The 21,261-nt window shown below is 36.1% G+C and overlaps 1 protein-coding gene across 2 annotated transcripts in view; it reads right to left on the bottom strand.

Moving 5' to 3' along the window:
* Positions 1-21,261, bottom strand: part of SRBD1 (S1 RNA binding domain 1) — a 225,894-nt gene that overhangs the window by 165,670 nt on the left and 38,963 nt on the right. For both annotated transcript variants that reach the window (XM_032177442.2, XM_058428266.1), the window contains exons 10-12: positions 11,808-11,911; positions 2,851-2,958; positions 378-535 (exon numbers count right to left, since the gene is read on the bottom strand). In XM_032177442.2, the coding sequence (XP_032033333.1) occupies positions 378-535; positions 2,851-2,958; positions 11,808-11,911 (370 nt within the window). The remainder of the gene's footprint in view (positions 1-377; positions 536-2,850; positions 2,959-11,807; positions 11,912-21,261) is intronic.

Below are 21,261 nucleotides of genomic sequence, written 5' to 3'. Positions count from 1 at the left end.
TATTGACTGAGCAAAACAATAAAAATGTCTTTTGGAATTTAAAATATAAGCAGAATTAAAGTGTATCATATATAAATGCATCACAATAATAGAATCTGATAGGGAATTAATAGAGTTCAAGTCTGAGCCTAATTAATCCTCAATATCTCTACTGAGACATAGGAAGCGCATAAATGATAGTTGTATATTGAGGGGTTTGATCAACAAACGAGAGAAAAATGAAGTTTGATTATCTGGTTCCCAACACCCCTGTATGTCAGAAAACCACTTTCTAAGCCTTAAAAATTAACATGATTTCCAAATCCTCATGAAATGTATGAAGTGAAACTTATAACCAACCAAACAACTTTTACATGGAAAATTGCAAGACAACTTACTGGTAGGAGAAATTATAGCTAATTTGCAACCATGTTTATAACCAGGATCCACTCCCATTAAGGTGCGCCCTGGAACAGGGCTTGTTAAAAGGAGCTGACGAAGGTTCCGTCCAAACATCATTACTGATTCCTTCTCTGCATCTGATGTTAGTTTGGCTCTTTAGAAATAGAAGAAAAGAAAAAGTTTTTCATTCACCCAAATTTTCTTTCCAGAAAAGGAGCAGAATTCATTTTGTACAATTATTTCTCAAAGGATAATTTATTATAATATAACTTAAGAGAAAAATATACAAAAATTATACTGAGTCTATTTTCACTAATCACAGTAATATACCACAAGCAATTTTGAAGCAAGTCTTGTAAGTTTATCATACCTATATTACCTCTCTATCTGCTCTCTACTGTATATAAAACCCATATTTATAAATATGTGTATATGTGAGAAAGACAGAGAGTGTACACACATTTGAATGTCACATGGGATGCAAACAAAAGTAGGCACAGTGGGCAGGGAGAAAATACCCTGGATAATGGAAACAGCATATGTAAAGGCTCATGGCTCATTATAGAAACAGCAAGTAATTTCGTATGCTAAAGTAAAAAGAAACAGCGAGACAGAAGTAGAGGCAAGAAAAAAACAGATCATGAAGGGTCATGCATGTTCTTCTCAAGAGCTTGGATTCTAGATCAGCTGAAAGAAGTATACAAGCATGAAATTGTGAGATGAGAATTTTGAAAGGGCAATTTGTAATATGCACTGGAAAAGACAAGACAGAACACCAGGATCATCTATGACGCTAGTTCAGTAATCCAGACAAAAAATGATGATGTCCTGAATTAAGAGTCACCACAGAGATAAAGGGGAGGAAAAATTCAAGTTATAATAAAAGATGGCAAAATAGATAGCACTTTGTAACTGACAATGTAGAACTGATGACAGAGATAGATGTGAAAAATGACACATGGATGAATGATCATGACAGTCACGGGAATAAGATATGCAGAAGTAGGCTATGCATAGTATACAGTCAACCAAATTAAATGACTGCAAAATAAAATAGTCTAAAAAACAAACCAAGTGGGAGTGTCCTCCTCTTTAATTGCTATTCAGGTAAGTATTCCTATCAGGAGGCGTATCTGTAGATAATACCTGCAAACTAACTTATAAACTGAAATAAGTTATATTATTTTAACCATGGGCATTTTAGAAAAAGAAAGAGAAAGTACCCTTGCTTATCTACTGCTAATGGAATTCAGCAAAAGTTTATACATTAAATGATCCCACATCAAACTGCTTACATTAAACCTTAATGAAATTATTCCACATACAGTGAAGCTACTCAAATCAAAAATATATGCAAAAAATGTCAAAAGTGCCACTAGACATAAGCAACATGAGAAAACAATAAAAAGAAAAACGTACAAAAAGAAACTGAAATTTTAAATAACATAATTTTTTCCTTCAGGAAGAACCAAATTCCTGATTTTTAAAGTGTATGCCCTAGCTCTCAAAAGCAAGCGATGTTAGACAGTTTGAAATGAAACACAATTCTAAAAGGAACAATATTTTTAGGCTATATCTAGGCTAAAATGGATGTAACAAGTGATTAAATGACTTTGGTAAAAAGAAATTGGACAACAGGACTATGCGTCTTTTTTAATAGTACCTGCTCACTCCCTGCTCTGAACCCATCTTAATTCAATGGTCAAGTCCAGCAAAAGAGAAACAAGCCCTACACAGGCTGCTCAAAATTCTAGAGAGGTTGAAGAGATGGCTACAAAACTACAGTTTTCAAGTAGCCCTTGCTGAAACCTACAAATAAATGACAATGAAGATAATCTACAACAGTTTGGAAGAAATGTATTAGGGAATGTCTAGTTTCTAAAGATTGGGTGCAAAAACAAGGGTTACAGAGAAGCAAGAGAGAGGAGTTTTGCCTCTCTACATTTATTTTCTTTCCATCTTCTGTCCTGAAAACAATTCTGCATTTCACCCCTTTTGCAGTTTTCATCTATATTACTTAGTCCTTCTATTAGTCCATTCACACTGCCATTTTAATAATCTCCTAATATTTATCATTGCTGATAATTTTTCATCCAAATAACTCCCATTTGGAGTTAAAAACAAAGTAATTGACTCATCGTGTACCCTACTGATTTCCTTATGCTTTCTTTGGCTCTCTTACCTCTAAAAACTGCCTCCAACTGTAAGACTAGTATTGCAGGATTTCAAGGGGTGCACATTAAGTGGTCAAGATTTGAAAAACATATCATAATTAAGAACTATTTTTATGATCTATGCATGTGAATGCATCTACAGATTGAAATCAAGCCTTAACTTTAACATTTTGTGATGCTGACTAAATTCTTTCAATTGGTTAATCAATCAACAAACATTAGCTACACACTGTAATGGTACTAGTACCACATAATAATAAGCAGTACACAAAATTAAACAAGACGAGATATATACCTGAATTCTCTACAGAGAAGAGGATAAATAAGGCGCTTAAAGGAATCATTCAGTGAATTACGTAAGATCTTCATTAACTCTGGCTTTGCAAAGCTACGTGGTCTCCACCTGCAAAACAGAAAAGCCCATACTAAAACTGATGCAACAATAAATAAGGCCATAAAAAGGCTCCCAAAAAGAAGGGAGGTGGAATACAGAACGGGGGAAAACCTTTATTGAAGTCAAAGTAACATAATCTGCGAGGAAAGGCTGTGGTATCTGAAAATTATTACTATGACATCTGGAGTTTTTATTTTAAAAATCCTAGTAACTATCTATGGTCAGATATAAAACAAAGAAAAAATTTCCTCTTCAGTAAAGGGTCTCCAAAGCAATATTAATAATGGCCAAAATCTTAAGATACAAAAAAGTCACCAAAAAATTATTACACCACTGCTATAGACTGAATTGTGTCCCTCCCCACATCCGTATCTTGAAGATGGGGCCTTTGGGGGATAATCAGGTTTAGATGAAGTCGTAAGGGTGGGGCTCTCATGATGGAATTAGTGCCCTGATAAGAAGAGATAACAGAGAGCTTGCTCTTTCTCTCTCTTTCTCAACCATGTGAGGACACAGGAAGAATGCAGCTGTCTACAAGCCAGGAGGGCAGCCCTCACCAGAAAGTGAATCAGCTGGCATTTTGATCTTGGACTTCTCAGCCTCCAGAACTATGAGAAAATAAATTTCTCTTGTTGAAGCCACATAGTCTGTGGTATTTTGTTATGTTAGTCCAAGTTAAGACAGCCATTGTATCCTTTTTTTTCCCTCTTTATCTCTTTCTGAGAGTTAAAGTACACTGAGCAAAGCAAAAACTCTGTTTCAACCCTTGCCTCTTGCCATTTCTGAGAACTTACTCTATTGCTCAGGCCACAGTGCTCTACCAGGCAGCATCTGCATATGCAATGCGGAGTATAAATGTCACAGAACCAATTGTTAATGAACACTGGAGAAAGAATAGAAGAGAAAAGCACAAGCTAAAAGGACAAATGTAGCCTCACTGAAACTGTCCCTATAAACCTTATAAAATTAATCAGGAAAGAAGGGAGGGCTAGAAATGAAAATAAACCAAGCTGGCAGCACATTCAGCATTAATCATGAGGTCAGCTCACTCTCTGACCTGCTTCCTCATAGTTGTTTGGTGCCTACTGTCCTAGAATCACACAGTCCCTGTTACTAGATTATAGCTCCCCCTTAACTGCTCTGTAGGTAACACCTGAACATTATGAAATGTTAAGTTTTTCATTTGAATACTCTTTCAGGTCCTGTGTACCAACAAAACTACTGACATCAGCTAGTATGAAAGACCCCCACCAAGAAGCTGACTCACCAAAGAGAACAGTTTCCATATCCTGATGATTTTATCCTTCTTACCCCAACCAATCAACGACCACAAATTTCCAGCTCCTTGCCCTCCATTATCCCCTTAAAAATCCTAGCTCAGGCTGGGCACAGTAACTCACATCTGTAATCCCAGAATATGGCCTTCCAGAGGCCAAAGTGGGAGGATCACTTGGAGTTCAAGACCAGTCTGGGCAACAAAGCCAGACCCTGTCTCTACAAAAAATAAAAACTTAGCTGGATGTGGTGGTGTGTGCCTGTAGTCCCAGCTACTTAGAAGGCTGAAGCAGGATTGCTTGAGCCCAGGAGGTTGAGGCTGTAGTAAGCCATGATTGCGCCACTGCACTGCAGCTGAACAACAGAGACCCTTTCTTAAAAACAAAAACAAAACAAACAAAAAAAACCCCAGCCCAGAACTTTTTGGGGAAATGGATTTCAAGGCCTCCTCCCATCTCCTCACTCAGTGCCCTGCAATCATTAAACCCTTTTTTTTTTTTGAGACGGAGTCCCGCTCTGTCGCCCAGGCTGGAGTGCGGTGGCGCGAACCCGGCTCACTGCAACCTCCATCTCCCGGGTTCACGCCATTCCCCTGCCTCAGCCTCCTGAGTAGCTGGGACTACAGGCACCCGCCACCATATCCAGCTAATTTTTTGTTTTTGTATTTTTAGTAGAGATGGGGTTTCACCGTGTTAGCCAGGATGGTCTCGATCTCCTGACCTCGTGATCCGCCCACGTCAGCCTCCCAAAGTGCTGGGATTGCAGGCGTGAGCTACCACGCCAGGCCCATTAAACTCTTTTCTCTGCTACAAACCCTGCTGTCTTGGTGTATTAGTCTGTTACTGTACAGTGGGCATATAAACCTGTTGGTCCTATGATACTATCCATTCTGTGTTTTCATCCATCTACAGCATCTCTGCCCTTGCCCTCTTGAATGAAAACCATTAACAAAATATTAATTAATATTACCTTAAGGGTACTCTCATCCCCTTTACTTATCTTAGGCTAGGAAATGAACTAAATTTCACTGAACAAACATTTAAGCACTTAGAATGTTTTGTTCCAAAGATTACATAATAGCAACTAACTGAATCTCTTCCATAGAAAGTGTCATATAGTTTTTAAATTTTAGTGAAAGTGCTTTTAGGCAGGATATATATCCTTCCTTCCACCTAAATCCCTGCTGCTCCCTACTGTAACATTTGCCTGAAGGAATTAGGGATACAGAGGAGTAAGATTTCTCTACTCCATTGAAAAAAGGCATGCATTCAACAAACACACCTTTTTTCAATGAAACAAATATCTAAACAAATGTATGGCACAATAAATGTAAAAACAGAAATAAATGTTAAAGATATGAAGAGCTCAAAAGCAGAAGTGACAGCAAACAGCAGTATAATATACTAGTTAAAAGTAAGATCTGCTCTGCTCTATTACTTTTTTTTTTTTTTCTTTTTTTGAGACAGAGTCTCATCTCACTCTGTCACCCAGGCTGGAGTGCAGAGGCATAATCTTGGCTCATTGCAACCTCCACCTCCCAGGTTCAAGCCATTCTCCTGCCTCAGCCTCCCGAGTAGGTGGGACTACAGACGCGAGCCATCCCGCCCAGCTAATTTTTGTATTTTTAGTAGAGACAGGGTTTCACCATTTTGTCCAGGCCAGTCTCGAACTGCTGACCTCAAGTGATCTACCTGCTTTGGCCTCCCAAAGTGCTGGGATTATAGGCGTGACCCACCATGTCTGGCCTTGCTCTATGTTCATGGTGGATTTACTTAAGTATATCTGTGCTACTATTTCTTCATCAGTAAAATGGGAGTAATAATAGTCTACTTCATTGAATTGTTGTGAGTTAACATAAGCAAGGGACTTATAATGGTGCCTGATACATTCTGTGTAAGTTTTTGCTGCTGCTGCTCTTATTATTATTAATTTGGGGAATCCAATGTCAAGAAAGACTTCCCAAAATAAACATCTGAGATGGGTTTTTTTTAATGAATTGTAGTTTACCAAGCAAGACAAAAGAATAAGGGCATTCTGGGAAGAAATCATAGCATATGTAAAAGCTCAGAGGCATGAAAAAGCACGGTAAATTGAAGTAACTATAAGGTTAGTGCTTCTAGGAAATAAAGTGGCAAGATCAACAGGAGGAAAGATGAGGGTAGAAAATGTGGCAGTGGCTGGATCATAAAGGGTCTGATACACAAAGCTATGGAGCTTGACCAAGTAGGAGAGAGAACATAGTCCTGAATCATGGAACAATATGCTACACAGATAGTCCTTAGAGGTAGGAAGACCCTAATGGAGTGATTTTTTGTTTTAACGTATGTATCTGATTTGTTTCCTAAGGTGATTCCCTTTAAGCCACTGCTTGCAGGAAAAAGCCAGAAATCTTAAATATCACCTACCCATACCCTTTCAAACCCCCAGTAGTCTTCTTCAAGTCTCAAGATCCTCCCTTGGCTTGGACTGCTCTCCTCCCCTTCCTGGAACAGAGAGCTATGGGTCTATTTAATACTTGAGGATGCCTCAATTATACCCATTCAGTTGAACTTTAGACCACCAGACCCAGCCCTGAAAGAGAACAGCTATATTCATTTCCTACATTATAGAAACTCCTTTTCTCTCCTTACACCAAAACAATTCCTGCCCTTCACCGGCTTCCTGGGATTTATTGAAGGCACTTAGCATACTAAGGGACCTGAAATAGTACAGTAAATTCACAAACCCTGTTACTTAAATCTTTAAACTTAAAGAAAATATGATGGGTTTGCCTTACAGGAAGTCGTCTCAAAACGTGATTCTTCCTCTAATTCAACAGTTAAATACATCTGAATAAAACTAAGGAGGACTCACTAAAACCAAATATACATTGCAAAACACATGCTATGTATGTTGCATACAATGAAGCACAAAACTGAGGTGAGGGATCACAAACTCCTCCAAAGAAATATTCTCCACTTTGGCAAAGAAATATGCTCTCCCAACTTCATATATGTAAGATAAAGACAGGCTCTCTCCACTGGGCTTTCTTTTTTCCATATTTAAAAGAGAGACAGTTTCCCTTAAATCTACTACATGAAAAACAGCAGCACAATTTTAGGGAGAATAAAAATTAACTTATCAAGTCAAAGACACAAAAATCTGCAAACTCAAAAGACAAGTTCTGAAGCCAGGTGTGGTGGTGCATGCCTGCAGTCCCTGCTAATTTGAACGCTGAGGCAGAAGGATTGTTTAAACCCAGGAGTTTGAGACCAGCCTGAACAACACAGTGAGATAATGTCTCTAAAAAGAAGTTTTCTTAATTTTTTAAATAAAATTTCCTTAGATATGTTTTTATTTAAAGAGCAAATGCAGAAACTTAAGTTACTGAGGTTCTCACAAACACAGCAACTATTTCAGCATCTAAAAAGCTTAGAAATCTTCTTCATACTTACCTTGTACTAGTAACATACAATTCCAAATGAGGAATTGTTCAGTTGCTGAATTTGGACCTAAATATTAGTTTTAATACTAATACATTAGCATTAAATTCTTCCTTGTTATGCTAATTAACTTATGTAATGACAAGATCGCCATTTAAATCATTATTTGCCCTATTGCATAGTTCTTAATATATTTATAGTGTGATAGTAACTATATCATCTACCTTATTGTTCAAGCCACACAATTTTGAGACGGAGTTTCACTCTTGTTGCCCAGGCTGGAATGCAATGGCGCAGTCTCGGCTCACTGCAACCTCCACCTCCCGGGTTCAAGCAATTCTCCTGCCTCAGCCTCCCAAGTAGCTGGGGTTACATGCATGCACCACCATGCCTGGTTAATTTTTGTATTTTGTGTAGAGACAGGGTTTCACCATGTTGGTCAGGTTGGTCTCGAAGTCTTGAACTCCTGATCTCAGGTGATCCTCCCACCTCAGTCTCCCAAAGTGCTGAGATTATAGGTGTGAGCCACCACGCCCAGCCGCCACACAAATTTTATGCTTCACTTCAACTCTCCCTAACCAATCCACCCCCATTTAATCAGATACCTTGTCCTGCCCGTCTACCTCCTAAATATTGTCCAAATCTATCTACTTATTCCCTATTGCTACCACCCTAGTCTAAGCTACCATAATCTCTTGTCCCATATCTACTCTTTATTCCTTCCAAATAATTATCCACACTGTGGCCTGAGTGATCTTAAAATGCAAGCTGATCATCACACTCCTGTATTTAAAATCTTTATTGGCTTCCCACCATCCTTAAAAGAAAAAAATCTTTAGCATACCTGAAAGCTATGTATGATCTAACCTGTGTCAACAACTCAATCTTCATTCCATGTCACTTCTCTTCCTTCTCCTTCTATCTCCAACCTACCTAGCTGTCAAGTCCACACTACTCAGGGCTGTTACAAGCACTTTTCTTCTTCTTCTTATTGTACTTTTCCTTCATAACCTCAACATACTCTTAATGATTTTCTTAGTGTTGTTCTCATTAAACTACGTTGTCATCATGGACAAGCAGCATATCTGTCTAATTTACAGGTGAATCTCCAAAATCTAGCACATAACCTGAATGGATGAGTACATACAGAAGAGGGTGGAAGAAATACGGAAAAAGAGAGTAAAAAAAGGAACAAGAAGATTCATCAAGTAAGCATTTCTAGTCATTCACATGTGTTTAAAGGAAAAAAAAAGTTCTTTTGGGAATAATTATTTAGGTCCTACAAAAGTGTTTCAGCTCTTGGAATTATCTAAATGAAGAAAAAGTTTCAGGCTGGGCATGGTGGTTCATGCCTGTATTCCCAGTACTTTGGGAGGCAGAAATGGCTGGATCACTTGAGCTCAAGAGATTGAGACAAGCCTGGGAAATATGGCAAAACCCCTGTCTCTACAAAAAAGAAAAATTTAGCTGGGTGTGGTGGTGCGCACCTGTAGTCCCAGCTACTCAGGAGGCTCAGGTCAGAGGACAGCTTGAGCCTGGGAAGTCGAGCCACGATCATTCCACTGCACTCCAGCATGAGCGACAGAGTGAGACCCTGTCTCAAAAAAGAAAAGAAAAAAAAGGAAAAACTTCTAAACCTGACTGAAAATTATATTACTATGCCATAATGACGTAACATGTTACATTGTAGGCTAAATAATATTACAAATTTTTCAATTGGAGAACTAAATAAAATATAAATAAGCCATGGAAAAATAAATCACTGTAAAAAAATTCCTTGACATTTACTTAAAGATAATAAATAGGTTAAAAGCATATTTTTTCTTTAACTATTGAGGACTGACTCTGATACTGAGTATTATGAATATTTACAGAAAAATAAGCCAGAAATTGTCTTCAACTTACTGTGATTTACTAAAACATTTCTAAAAAGAATTAGCACAATAATCCCACTACTTTGTAATAACAGATACCATCAAAGGCCTGTTCTTCACCAGATATTGCGCCATACAGTTACATAGATTATCATTTAATTCTCTCAAATCTACAAGTATTACCATTTTAAGGATAGACAAAACTGAGAAAGAAATTAAGTAACATGCCCATAGGTGCAGAGGTAGAAAGTAATATAACTGGAATTCAAACTCAAACATATCTACTTCTTAGGAGTTTCCTCTATGAAACTATCTTAGAGTTTTGTCATATCTTAAAATTATCTAATTTCCTAATTTTTTAAATCTAGCATTTCTTTTAGGCATACATTTCCTCTTTCCTTTCATTGGAATTTATTTGCTTATTTATAAAGGAAATAAGCATTCATAAAAAATGACAACTAGCCAGGCATGGTGGGTCATGCCTGTCACACCAGCATTTTGGGAGGCTCAGATAGAAGGATCGCTTGAGCCCAGGAGTTCAAGACCAGCCTGGGCAACACAGCAAGACCTCACCTCTTAAAAAAAAAAAAAAAAGTTTAGCCAGTGGTGCGCACCTATGGTCCCAGCTACACAGGAGACTAAAGTGGGAGAATCACTGGAGTCTGGGAGATTGAGGCTGTGGTGAGCTATGATAGCACCATGTGCTCCAGCCTAGGCAACAGAGTGAGACCCTGTATCTCAAAAAAAGAAAAAGAAAAAGAAAAAAGAAAAGACAACTATATAGAAAAATATATACAGTAATATAAAGACATTTATTTGCCACTAGTGAAATCATACTATAAATAAATGCTAATTGTAAATTGTCTTTTTAACTTAGTAAGACATGTTCATACTTCAACTTCGGTTCTATTTCCACTTTTTCAAAATGGCTGCACAGAATTCCACCATATGGATATAACATAATTGGCTTAAGCAATTTACCTACTGATTAACATTTAGACTGTTGTTTTACTTAATGGTTGCTTAGTTAGTAGTATTTGGTTGTTAAGCAAGTTGATCCTTCATGGCTTTTAATGAATTAACAAAACAGTTATGTTGAATGAGATAACTGATTTCCAAAATCCATGATACTTATTTTCAAAGAACAAGTCATCTAACTTTTTAAGTATCATTCCTAGCAATCTCTTTATCCTGAAGTTACACAGAACTAGCTGGTGATGAACTTTATCAAAATTTACATCTCCTAGCTGCTAGGAAGGCACTTTACTTACCTCTTTGTATCAGTTTTCTCACTGGCTAAATGGTGGCTACAAAATCTGCTCTACCAACTAGATTTTTGTGAGGATCAATTACACTCTGAAAAATTAAAACTAAAAGTAAAAAGTATTATACAAACATGGTGCTATTTTAAAATGCTCCCTTAACAAATAAAAAGGGTAATAAAAAATTACATAAGCTTAGACATTTCCTTAAAATACCTAATAAATTTAATGTTTCTTTCAATCATCCTTAACATGCAACATTTATCCCCACATACAGAATGCTTATTTATATTGTAATATCCAATAAGTTAATTTTTGTTTCCATCATCCTTAAAGAGCTAAACACTTCAGATATGATACATAGAGTATATTTTTGTTAGTTTATTTTTGCAAGGGAAAAGATGATCTTACAAAAGTTTCAAATACTACAGAAAAGTAATGAAGTAAAAAAGTTCTTCTCCACAGAGATAATCACTATCAAAAATTCCTCACACACCCTCCTGGATATTCTCTGTTTAAACATGCATGACACACATACTTATTTTATTATTTTTTTTTAATGCAAAATGTCTGTCATTGGCAGGTTTTTTGTTTGTTTGTTTGTTTGTTTTTCTGAGATGGAGTCTTGCTCTGTCGCCCAGGCTGGAGTGCAGTGGTGCGATCTCGGCTCACTACAACCTCAGCCTCCTGGGTTCAAGCAATTCTCTGCCTCAGCCTCCTAAGTAGCTGGGATTACAGGTGTGCACCACCAACCACGCCCAGCTAATTTTTTGTTTTTGTATTTTCAGTAGAGACAGGGTTTCACCATCTTGGCCAGGCTGATACTGAACTCCTGACCTCGTGATCCACCCCCCTCAGCCTCCGAAAGTGCTGGGATTACAGGCGTGAGCCACCGCACCCAGCCTGTCACTGACTTTTTAAAAATGTTCACGTAATAGACATCTTTACATATCAGTACATATAGATATCAGTATCATATTTTAGAAAAGAAAGAAAGAAAATTCTGTAAATATCTGTAAACAGACCTGTTTTGGATGCACCACCTACAGAATTCATCCTTCACTCCATCAGAAATATTGACCTTAACCGTCAGTACCTTCAAATTTTCTCCACGGTTAATTGCCAGAATCTGAGTGCAAACATAAGGCAAAGACTAATAATCCACAAAATATATGAAACACATCAGGCGACTATGTAGCTGACAGCTATATGAATTTTTTACTCATTTATTTACCAAGAATACATTTTAAAATAATCATTTACTTACACATTTTTCAAATAACATACCTTCCACATAAAGAAAACCCTAACATGCTCCTAGAAAATAAAATGCAGATACAAAGCCTATCTATCACATTTACAAGAAGAGACTCTGATGATCTAAAAATCTCATTTCAGATTCTACTAATTAAAAATTTTTGATCATCTGAAGTTGGAAGGGTATATTTTTTACAATTTGAAAAGATAACCTGTGCTGAGATAAATACAGACACGTAAAATCCTAGGTGCAATATTTAGTAGCTACAAATTGTTACCATCCATTGAGCATTACTAATTGTAGAGCCTAAGCACTTTAAATCTATTATCTCAAGTAATCCTTACAGTCACCAGTAATGTGTGTATTATCTTCACTTTATATAATAATTTTTCTGAAACTAACTTGTTCCAAATCACAAAGCTAGCAAGTAGCAAAGAAAAGAATTTAAACTCAGATCAATCTGTCCATGCTCTTAATTAAAATATTAAAAGAACGACTGTCTTAAAACACATTAAAAACACCCCTTAAAGTACAAACAAAACCAAAACAAGCAGAAGAAAATAATAAATAATACAGTAAAAATAAAATAGAGAATAGAAAAGCAATAAATATCAACAAAACCATAAGTTGGTTGTTTGAAGATATCAAAAAAATTAACAGACCTTCCGGCTAAACTAATCAAGAAAAACAACAGGAAACACTCAAATACCAAAATCAGGAACAAAAGAGAGGCCACTACTAAGGACCTTATGCAAATAAAAAAGATTTTAAGAGATACCATGAGCAACTGTATGAAAAATTAGATAACTAAGATAAAATGGACAAATTCCTAAAAGATACAAACTACCAAAAACAACCCAAAAAGTAACAGAAAATCTGAACAGACCTATAAAAAGTATGGATGCTGAATTCGTAATTTGAAAATTTCCCACAATAAATGTCCAGGCCCAGATGGCACCACCATTGAATTCTACCAAACATTTTAAAAAGAATCAATATCCATTCTTCACAAACTTTCCAAAAGATATTAGAGAAGGAAAAACTTCACAAATATTTCTATGAGGCCAGTATTACTCCAATACAAAAACCAGACAAGACTTCACAAGAAAACTACAAACCAGTATCTCTTAAGAATATAGATGTAAAAATCCTCAGTAAAGTACTAGCAAACCACATCCAGAAATATATAAGAAGGATTATACACCAAGATCAACTAGAATCTATTCCAGGAATGCCCGGTTGATTTAACATCTAAAAAATCAATTAACCTAACACATTATATCAATAGAATAAATAACAAAAATCCTATGATCATCTCAATAGATGTGGAAAAACATCTTACAAAATCAGGTAGCCCTTCATGATAAAAAACACTCAAAAAACTTGGAAATATAAGGAAAGTTCTTTAATATGAGAAAGGGCATGTGCACAGAAATCTCACAGCTAACATCATATTTACTGGTCAAAGACCAGGAACAGGACAAGTGTGTCCACTCTCACAACATTGTACTGAAGGTTCTAGCCAGGGAAAAGAAGGGAGGCCATCTATATTGGAAAGGAAGATGTAAAACTTTCTCTATTTGCAGCTAACATGATCTTATATATAGAAAATTCTAAGCAATCCACTACAAACTATTAGAACTAATAAAGAGTTCAGCAAAGTTGCAGAACAGAAGCTCAACATATAAATTTCTACACACTAGCAATAAACATTCTGAAAATAACTTTTTAAAAATTCCATTTATGATACCACCAAAAGGAATAAAATACTTAGGAATAAATTTAACAAAAAAAGTTCAAAACTTACACGGTTGACCTTTGAACAATACAGGTTTGAACTGCATGTGTTGACTTACACGTGGATTTTTTTCAACCAAACAGGGATTGAAAATACAGTAATTGCAGGATCTGAAACCCATGTATAAGGAGAGCTGATTTTTCATATATGTGGGTTCTGCAGGGCCAACTCTGGGACTTGCATATACATAGATTTGGGTATATGCAGGGATCCTGGAATCAATCTCCTGTATATACCAAGGAACAACTGTACTATGAAAACTACAAAACATTGTTGCAAGAAATTAAAGAAGATCTAAATAAATAGACATCCCATGTTCATAGATCACAAGGCCTAATATTGCTAAGATGGCAACACTCCCCAAGTTGATTTACAAATTCAGTGAAATCCCTATCAAATCCCAATTGGCATCTTTTGCGGAAATTGGTGAACTAATTTTAAAACACATACAGTAATTCAAAGGACTGAGAATAGCCAAGTCAATTTTTAAAAATAAAAATAAACTTGGAAGATTCCCACTTCCCAATTTCAAAACTTACTACAAAGCCACAGTAATCAAGACAGTGGGGACTGGTATAAGGATAGACATACAATGGAATACAACTGGAGTCCAGAAATAAACTTATACATATAGTGTCAACTGATTTTCAACAAGGGTACCAAGACAATTCAATGAAGAAAATCCAATCTTTTCAATAAATCTTGAATAACTAGAATTAACCACATGCAAAAGAACCAAAGTGGACAGACCCCTACTTCATGCTATACACAAAAATTAACTCAAAACTGATCTTAGACCTTAATATAAGAACTAAAACAATAAAATTTCCATTAAAAAAGGAGAAAATCTTTATGACCTCAAGTCATAAAGCCTTCTTAGATATAACACCAAAAGTGTAATCAATAACAAAAAACTAGACTGAACTTCAACAAATTTTAGTTTTTGTGCCTCAAAGAATAGTATCAAGAAAAAGAAATGCACAGTATGGGATAAAAATTTTTGCAAATCATATGTCACATAAGGGTATCTAGAATATATTTAAAACTCCTACAGCTCAACAATAAGAAGACAAAACCCAATTTATTTATTCATTTATTTATTTATTTATTTATTTATTTTCTTAAGAGATGGGGTTTCACCATGTTGGCCAGGCTGGTCTCGAACTCCCAACCTCAGGCGATCTGCCTGCCTCAACCTCCCAAAGTGCTAGGATTACAGGCGTGAGCCATCGTGCCTGGCCACAACCCAATTTAAAATGTACAAAAGATCTGAAGAGGTATTTGTTCAAAAATTATATACAAATGACTGATAAGTACATGAATAGATGCTCAACATCATTAGAGAAATGCAAATCAGAACACAAAAAGATGGACAATAAATGTTGGGGGGTATGTAGAGAAATCGGAACCTTCACAAACTGCTGGTGAGAATGAAAAATGGCATAGCCACTCTGGAAAATATGGCAGTTCCTCAAAAGGTTAAATGTAAAGCTACCATATAACCCAGCAATTATACTCCTAGGTATATATCCAAGAGAAATAAAAACATATGTTCACACAAAAACTTAGACACGAATGTTCATAGCATTATTCATAATATCCAAAAAGCAGAAACAACCAAAGTATTCACTGACTGATGAATGGATAAGTAAAATGTGGAGAATCCATATAATGTAATATTACGTAGCAATAAAAAGGAAAGGCATACTAATACGTACCATAACAGACAAACTCTGAAACCATCATGCTAAGTGAAAGAAACCAGCGGTAAAAGTCTGCATATTGTATGATTCCTTTATACGAAATGACCAGAACAGACAAATCTATAGAGATAGAAAGTTGGTTGCCTAGAGCTTGATGCAAGGAAATATTTGGGAGAAAAATGTCCTAAAATTGCTTGTGGTAACTGTTACACAACTGAGTGAATTTACGAAAAACTATGGAACTTAAAAAGTTGTAACGGTTGCATTAAAAGCAATATGAATTTTACTTCAATAAACCTATTAGAAAATTAAAACACTCTTTTCTTAAAGCACTCTTTAATACCAATTATTAAGATGACAAATCGTAACACAAATTAACCAAATAATTTAATCAAGTTAACAGCCTCCCTTAAATATTTGCTAGTCTGTAACTATATATTTATGTATATTATATATTAAAAATTAAAGAAATAACGTCACTTCAATATATATTCAGATTTTTCACTAATTCTTAATGGCTTTCTTCCAATTACTCTTAATGAATGGGGTTTTAATAAATGAAGTTCTCCCTTTACAGGACACAAACTGATATTTTAACAATTTTAGCACATTTCCATGAGGATCTCTAACAAAATCTTAGACTTCCTATCTGTGGTGAAACAAGCTTAGAATAATTCAACTTAATATTACCACAAAATAATTCTACTATGAAAATTTCTCAATTTGTGCTTCATGTTGAAAAGAATGTCAAAAGATAAAAAGCGTATTTTTTTGTAACTTTAATTTAAATTTTAAAAATATTGACTAAAATTTTAAATATCAAACAAATGGTCACAGTTTTAAAAAAATTATATAGGGGACTTTCTTCTTTTCTCATATACTTGAGAAATTTCTAACATAAACATCAGCAGAAATAAAACAATCACTTAGAAATAAATGTTTTGGCTGGGTATGGTGGCTCATGCTCATAATCCCAGCACTTTGAGAGGCCGAGGCAGGAGGACTGGTTGAGCTCAGGAGTTCAAGACGAGCCTGGGCAACATGGCGAAACCCCAACTCTACAAAAAATACAAAAATCAGCCAGGTGTGCTTGTGCACGCCCATAGTCCCAGCTCCTCAGGAGGCTAAAGTGGGAGAATGCCTTCGGCCCGCAAGGCAAAAGTTGCAATGAGGTGGGATTCTGCCACTGCACCCCTGCCTGGGTGAAAGAGCAAGATACTGTCTAAGAAAAAAAAAAAAGTAAGCTTACATAAAACAACATATTCAATAATACTGCACAGAACTATCTATAAAGAAATAAATTGTGAATACAAAATAAACTTCAGTTTGAGCTCAGCAGACTTCCGTATTTGCTATAGGTTGTGCCAGCTTAGTAAACAGAAGTCCTTCATACAAGAAATTATCTCTAATAAATTAATTTAAGTAGAGTACAACAATATAGAAGACAGTTATTTAATTCTGATTTACATAAGTATACCATAATATCACAATACATTATTGAAGGTTTTTTGCTCTTTTTCACCATACCTAGTAATGTAATACGTCAAACTTACAAAAAATCCTGACACACAGGAAGACCCACGGTGGAGAAGGGAGTAAGGTAACAGAAATAATAAAGCTTGGGACAGAAACTGAAATTGAAAATGAGTAGTAGGTTAAAGCAGAATTATTGCAGATGGTGACATTGAACACGAAATAGGTAGTTAAGACACAGGAAATTGCATGTCAGTAAAAAGACACACCAATAAAGGAACAGAAAGTCCCATGAGAGAATGTGAAGACTGAGTTACAAATTCATGTGGTAGAAGAGATCACACTAAGGACCAATTTGAAAAAGAAAGAAAAAAAGATGCAGCTGGAAGAATTTACTAAGCAGCTATTAACGGCTATTCCCACAGTACTTGGAGAGAGTTCCACAGTAATTTTCCTTCACCACACTGTCTTTCATCATTGGCATTCATTTCTGTATGCTGTGATACTGTGCTGGGGTATCTACATAAAGGCTGAAAAGTAAGGTTCAGAGTTGGGACATGAGGTCTCAGCACTACAGGAATTGGGAAGCTGTTTTTGTAACCTAGTATATCATCACTCCGGCCTGTACATGATAAACTAAAAAGTTCGTAAAACAGCAGTGCTGTTTTTCAAAACTGACATTTCCAAAATGCTCTGCTTTCCCAGGCCTGAATACTGTCACACCCAGAAGCCTGTGTCAATCATAATCTTAAATTCAGTCACTAACTCAGAATGCCACATGTGCTAAACACACTAGTTAAAATGCAGAGCCCAATAAAATATTTTCAAGCAGAAATTAGAAGGCTAGGTTTTAACAGAATAAAAGCATTCATGTTTTTCCAAAGTTGCAATAAAATTAAATCAACATAAAAGGTGAACAAAATAGACAGAAAAACTACTTCTGCAAAAGGAATGTTAGTATACTTAGTCACTGGTACTGTTAAAAATTATTTTTCATTATGTTATACCTGTGTCAGTAGACTATAATAACTAGGTACGTAAAATTTCACCGTACTTTCTTTCAAATTATTGAAAGTATGTACTTCACCTGATGTGGTAAATATAGTGTGCACGAAAGTAAAATTGACAACTTTAGATATAACAGTGAAACATTTCAAATCTTTAAAAGGGCAAGGGCCATGTCACCCCTACACCCTAAATAGGACCCAACATAAAATAACCTTTCAGGAAATATTTGTGGGATAATTCAACACTCTTCATGTCTTGTTACAACAAAACAAAAATTTTTCACATCTGTGTCATCTTAAATGAAAAACAATTACTTTTTTATTTTTTTAAGAGGCCGGGTCCCACTGTTGCCCAGGCTGGAATGCAGTGGCTATTCACAGGAGCAATCCCACTACTGATCAGCACAGGAGTTTTGACCTGCTCCTTTTCTGACCTGGGCCAGTTCACCCCTCCTTAGGCAACCTGGTGGTCTCCCGTTCCTGTGGGGTCACCATATCGATACTGAACTTAATGTGAACACGCAGTCGGCATAGCGCACTTCAGCCCAGAAATCCTAGACTCAAGCAATCTTCCTGCCTCAGGGACCTGAGTAGCTGGGACTACAGGCATGAGCCACCATGCAAAACAATTACATTCTTAATGATGAAAATTAAGTATTACATGAAAGGTTAGGAATACTAGTTTTTCTCTATTATTCTCTCTTTATAGCAGTAAAATGCAGATAGGAAGAAAAATAAATTTTAAAATTATTTATTGAGAAATTCCAGGTTTGAAAAACACTGGCAGTTTCCTAATTTCAAATCTCCCCCTCCCTTTCTCAAAAAACTATAAAACCAATAAAGAAAATAAATAAAACACAACATAGGACCCACCTCCTTTGCACCTAGGAGACAGAGAATTATACTGGCATCAGACTTCTCAAATACAACATACAAAGGAAGCCAACAGCAGAGCAACATATTCAAGAAACTTAAGGAAAGAAAATGCAAACAAAAGTGATTATACCATGCCAAGCTATCCTTCAAGAGTTAAGGCCATAGAAAACAATTTTGAATGTGTGAGAACTCAGAGAATATTGTACACATATACCCTTCTTCAGACATTCACCAGAGCAGAAGTTAGCAAACTATGGCCCATGGGTAAAATCCAGCCTGACATCTGTTTTTGTGAATAAAATTTTATTGAAACACAACCATGCTCATTCATTATGCATTGTCTATGACTGCTTTTGTGTTACATAGTAGTTGCATAGTTGCAACAAAAGCCACCTGGCTCACAAAACCTTAAATATTTGTTCACTGGACCTTTACAGAAAAAGTTTACCAACTGTATACTAGACTACAGAATAAGTTTCATTCACTCTAAAGACTTTGGAAAGCTCTGGCAAAAGGACCAAGGGCAAGCATTTAATATAATTGCAGGGCTGAGATTAAAACAAGAGTGGGGTCAATTTCCTTTAAGAAAGCACAGGTTGCAAGGCAATCCTAATACCAAAGCAGACTTCAGGATAAAAAGCATTAAACAAGGTAAAAAAGAAAACTTATAATGTTAAAAGCCACACTCCAGCTCTGGAATAGAATGAGGAGCGTGCGATACTGTACTTTAAAGATGTTGTTAGGAGTGATATCACTGAAAATTGTGGACTAGGGAACTCCAAATTCCATCCCTCCACAAAAGTAACTGGTAAGGTAGCAAAAACTGTCAGAATTAACTTTTTCACAACTATGGAATCTAATAAAAATTTTATAACAACGAAAGAAACACTTACAGAAAGAAGTTGCAGAATTTCTATAAGAGAGCACTTTTAACTTACCCCAGTCTCCAGCTCAGCAGTGGCCTCTGAAGATGACAGCCCACATTCCTAGGGCAGGTTGCTCTTATCAGAAGGAGCAATATGGACCTTATTCTCAAATAACTATGGTTGTGTGTTTTGATGTCTGGTGGATCCCTGAGGAACTGACTCAAGAGCTTGTCTTTATTTCACATGACTTGGAGCTTACTCAGGACAGAAGAAGCCTCCCAGGTGGCCTTTGTCAAAAGTACTTAAAGGCAAATATATTAGCCCCAGCCATGAGGGGTAAGGGATAACATGGGAGCAACTAACACAGAGACCAAAAAACCTGTGAAAAAATAAGCTTGGAAATGAGATATTTGAGGGAAAAGGAGCTTTTTACAATTCCTGGGCATGCTGAGGGCTAGGTGCACGCTCTGAAAAGATCTGAGGGAACCTTAAGCTTTCACCTCTAAATGAACTTTGGGCTCCATGAAAACAGGAAGAAAAGGCTAAGACAGAGCTGTTAATGGCCTCACTAAGTGTTGAAGGAGTGCCCCAACAAAGCGCCAATCTGCAGTCTGGTAGAGTCTGGGTTTTTTTCTTTTAGGGGATTTTTTTCTTTTAGGGTTTATTTTGTTTTTGTTTTTGGCTCCAGACATTTAGGGGAATCTCTGTTAAATAACTGGATGGTTACTAAGCTAACAAGGGAGACCTCAGTGGCCACACATAACAAAGAACAAAAATTTACAAAAATAGTTTAGAAAAGTCATTAGAACAAACCACTCCCAAAAACAAGCAGCAACAACAAACACTAGGGAGGGGAGAGAATCTGATTTCCAGAGTTACCGAGTTATAATATACAACACATCCAGACTTTAAAAAAAAAAAAAAAAAAAACTGTCCATGAGGAAGCCTAGACATTGACCTTACAAAACAAAGATTTTAAATTAGCTCTATTCAATATGCTGAATTCAAGAAAATCATGAACAGAGACCTAAAGAAAGCCAGGAGAATGATCTTTCAACCATATAGAAAAGTAAGAGTTAGAAATTATAAAAGAGAACCAAATAGAAATTACAGAGATGAAAAGTACAATGACTAAAATAAAAATGTCCTAGGGGTTCAACAGCAAATTTGAATAAAAAGAATAAATCAACAAGCCTGAAGATAGGTCAAATGGGAATATACAGTCAGAGAAAAAAGAAAAAAAGAAAGAAAAGAAAGCAACAGAGGCTGAGACCTGTGAGACACTATCAATCATACTCTCTACATATAATGGGAGACCCAGGAGAGGAGAGAAAGGTGCAGAAAGGATGTTTTTTTAAATTATTATGAAGAATTCTCAAGTTTGATGAAAAATATTAATCTACATGTCTAAGAATCACAATAAACTCCAAGTAGGATAAACTCAGAAAGACCCACAACAAGACACATTATAATCAAACTGTCAAAAGATACAGAGAAT

The sequence above is a fragment of the Hylobates moloch genome, unplaced genomic scaffold (assembly GCF_009828535.3).
Source record: "Hylobates moloch isolate HMO894 unplaced genomic scaffold, HMol_V3 SCAFFOLD_15, whole genome shotgun sequence".
NCBI lineage: Eukaryota > Metazoa > Chordata > Mammalia > Primates > Hylobatidae > Hylobates > Hylobates moloch.
This window is presented reverse-complemented; position numbering and strand designations above follow the sequence as displayed.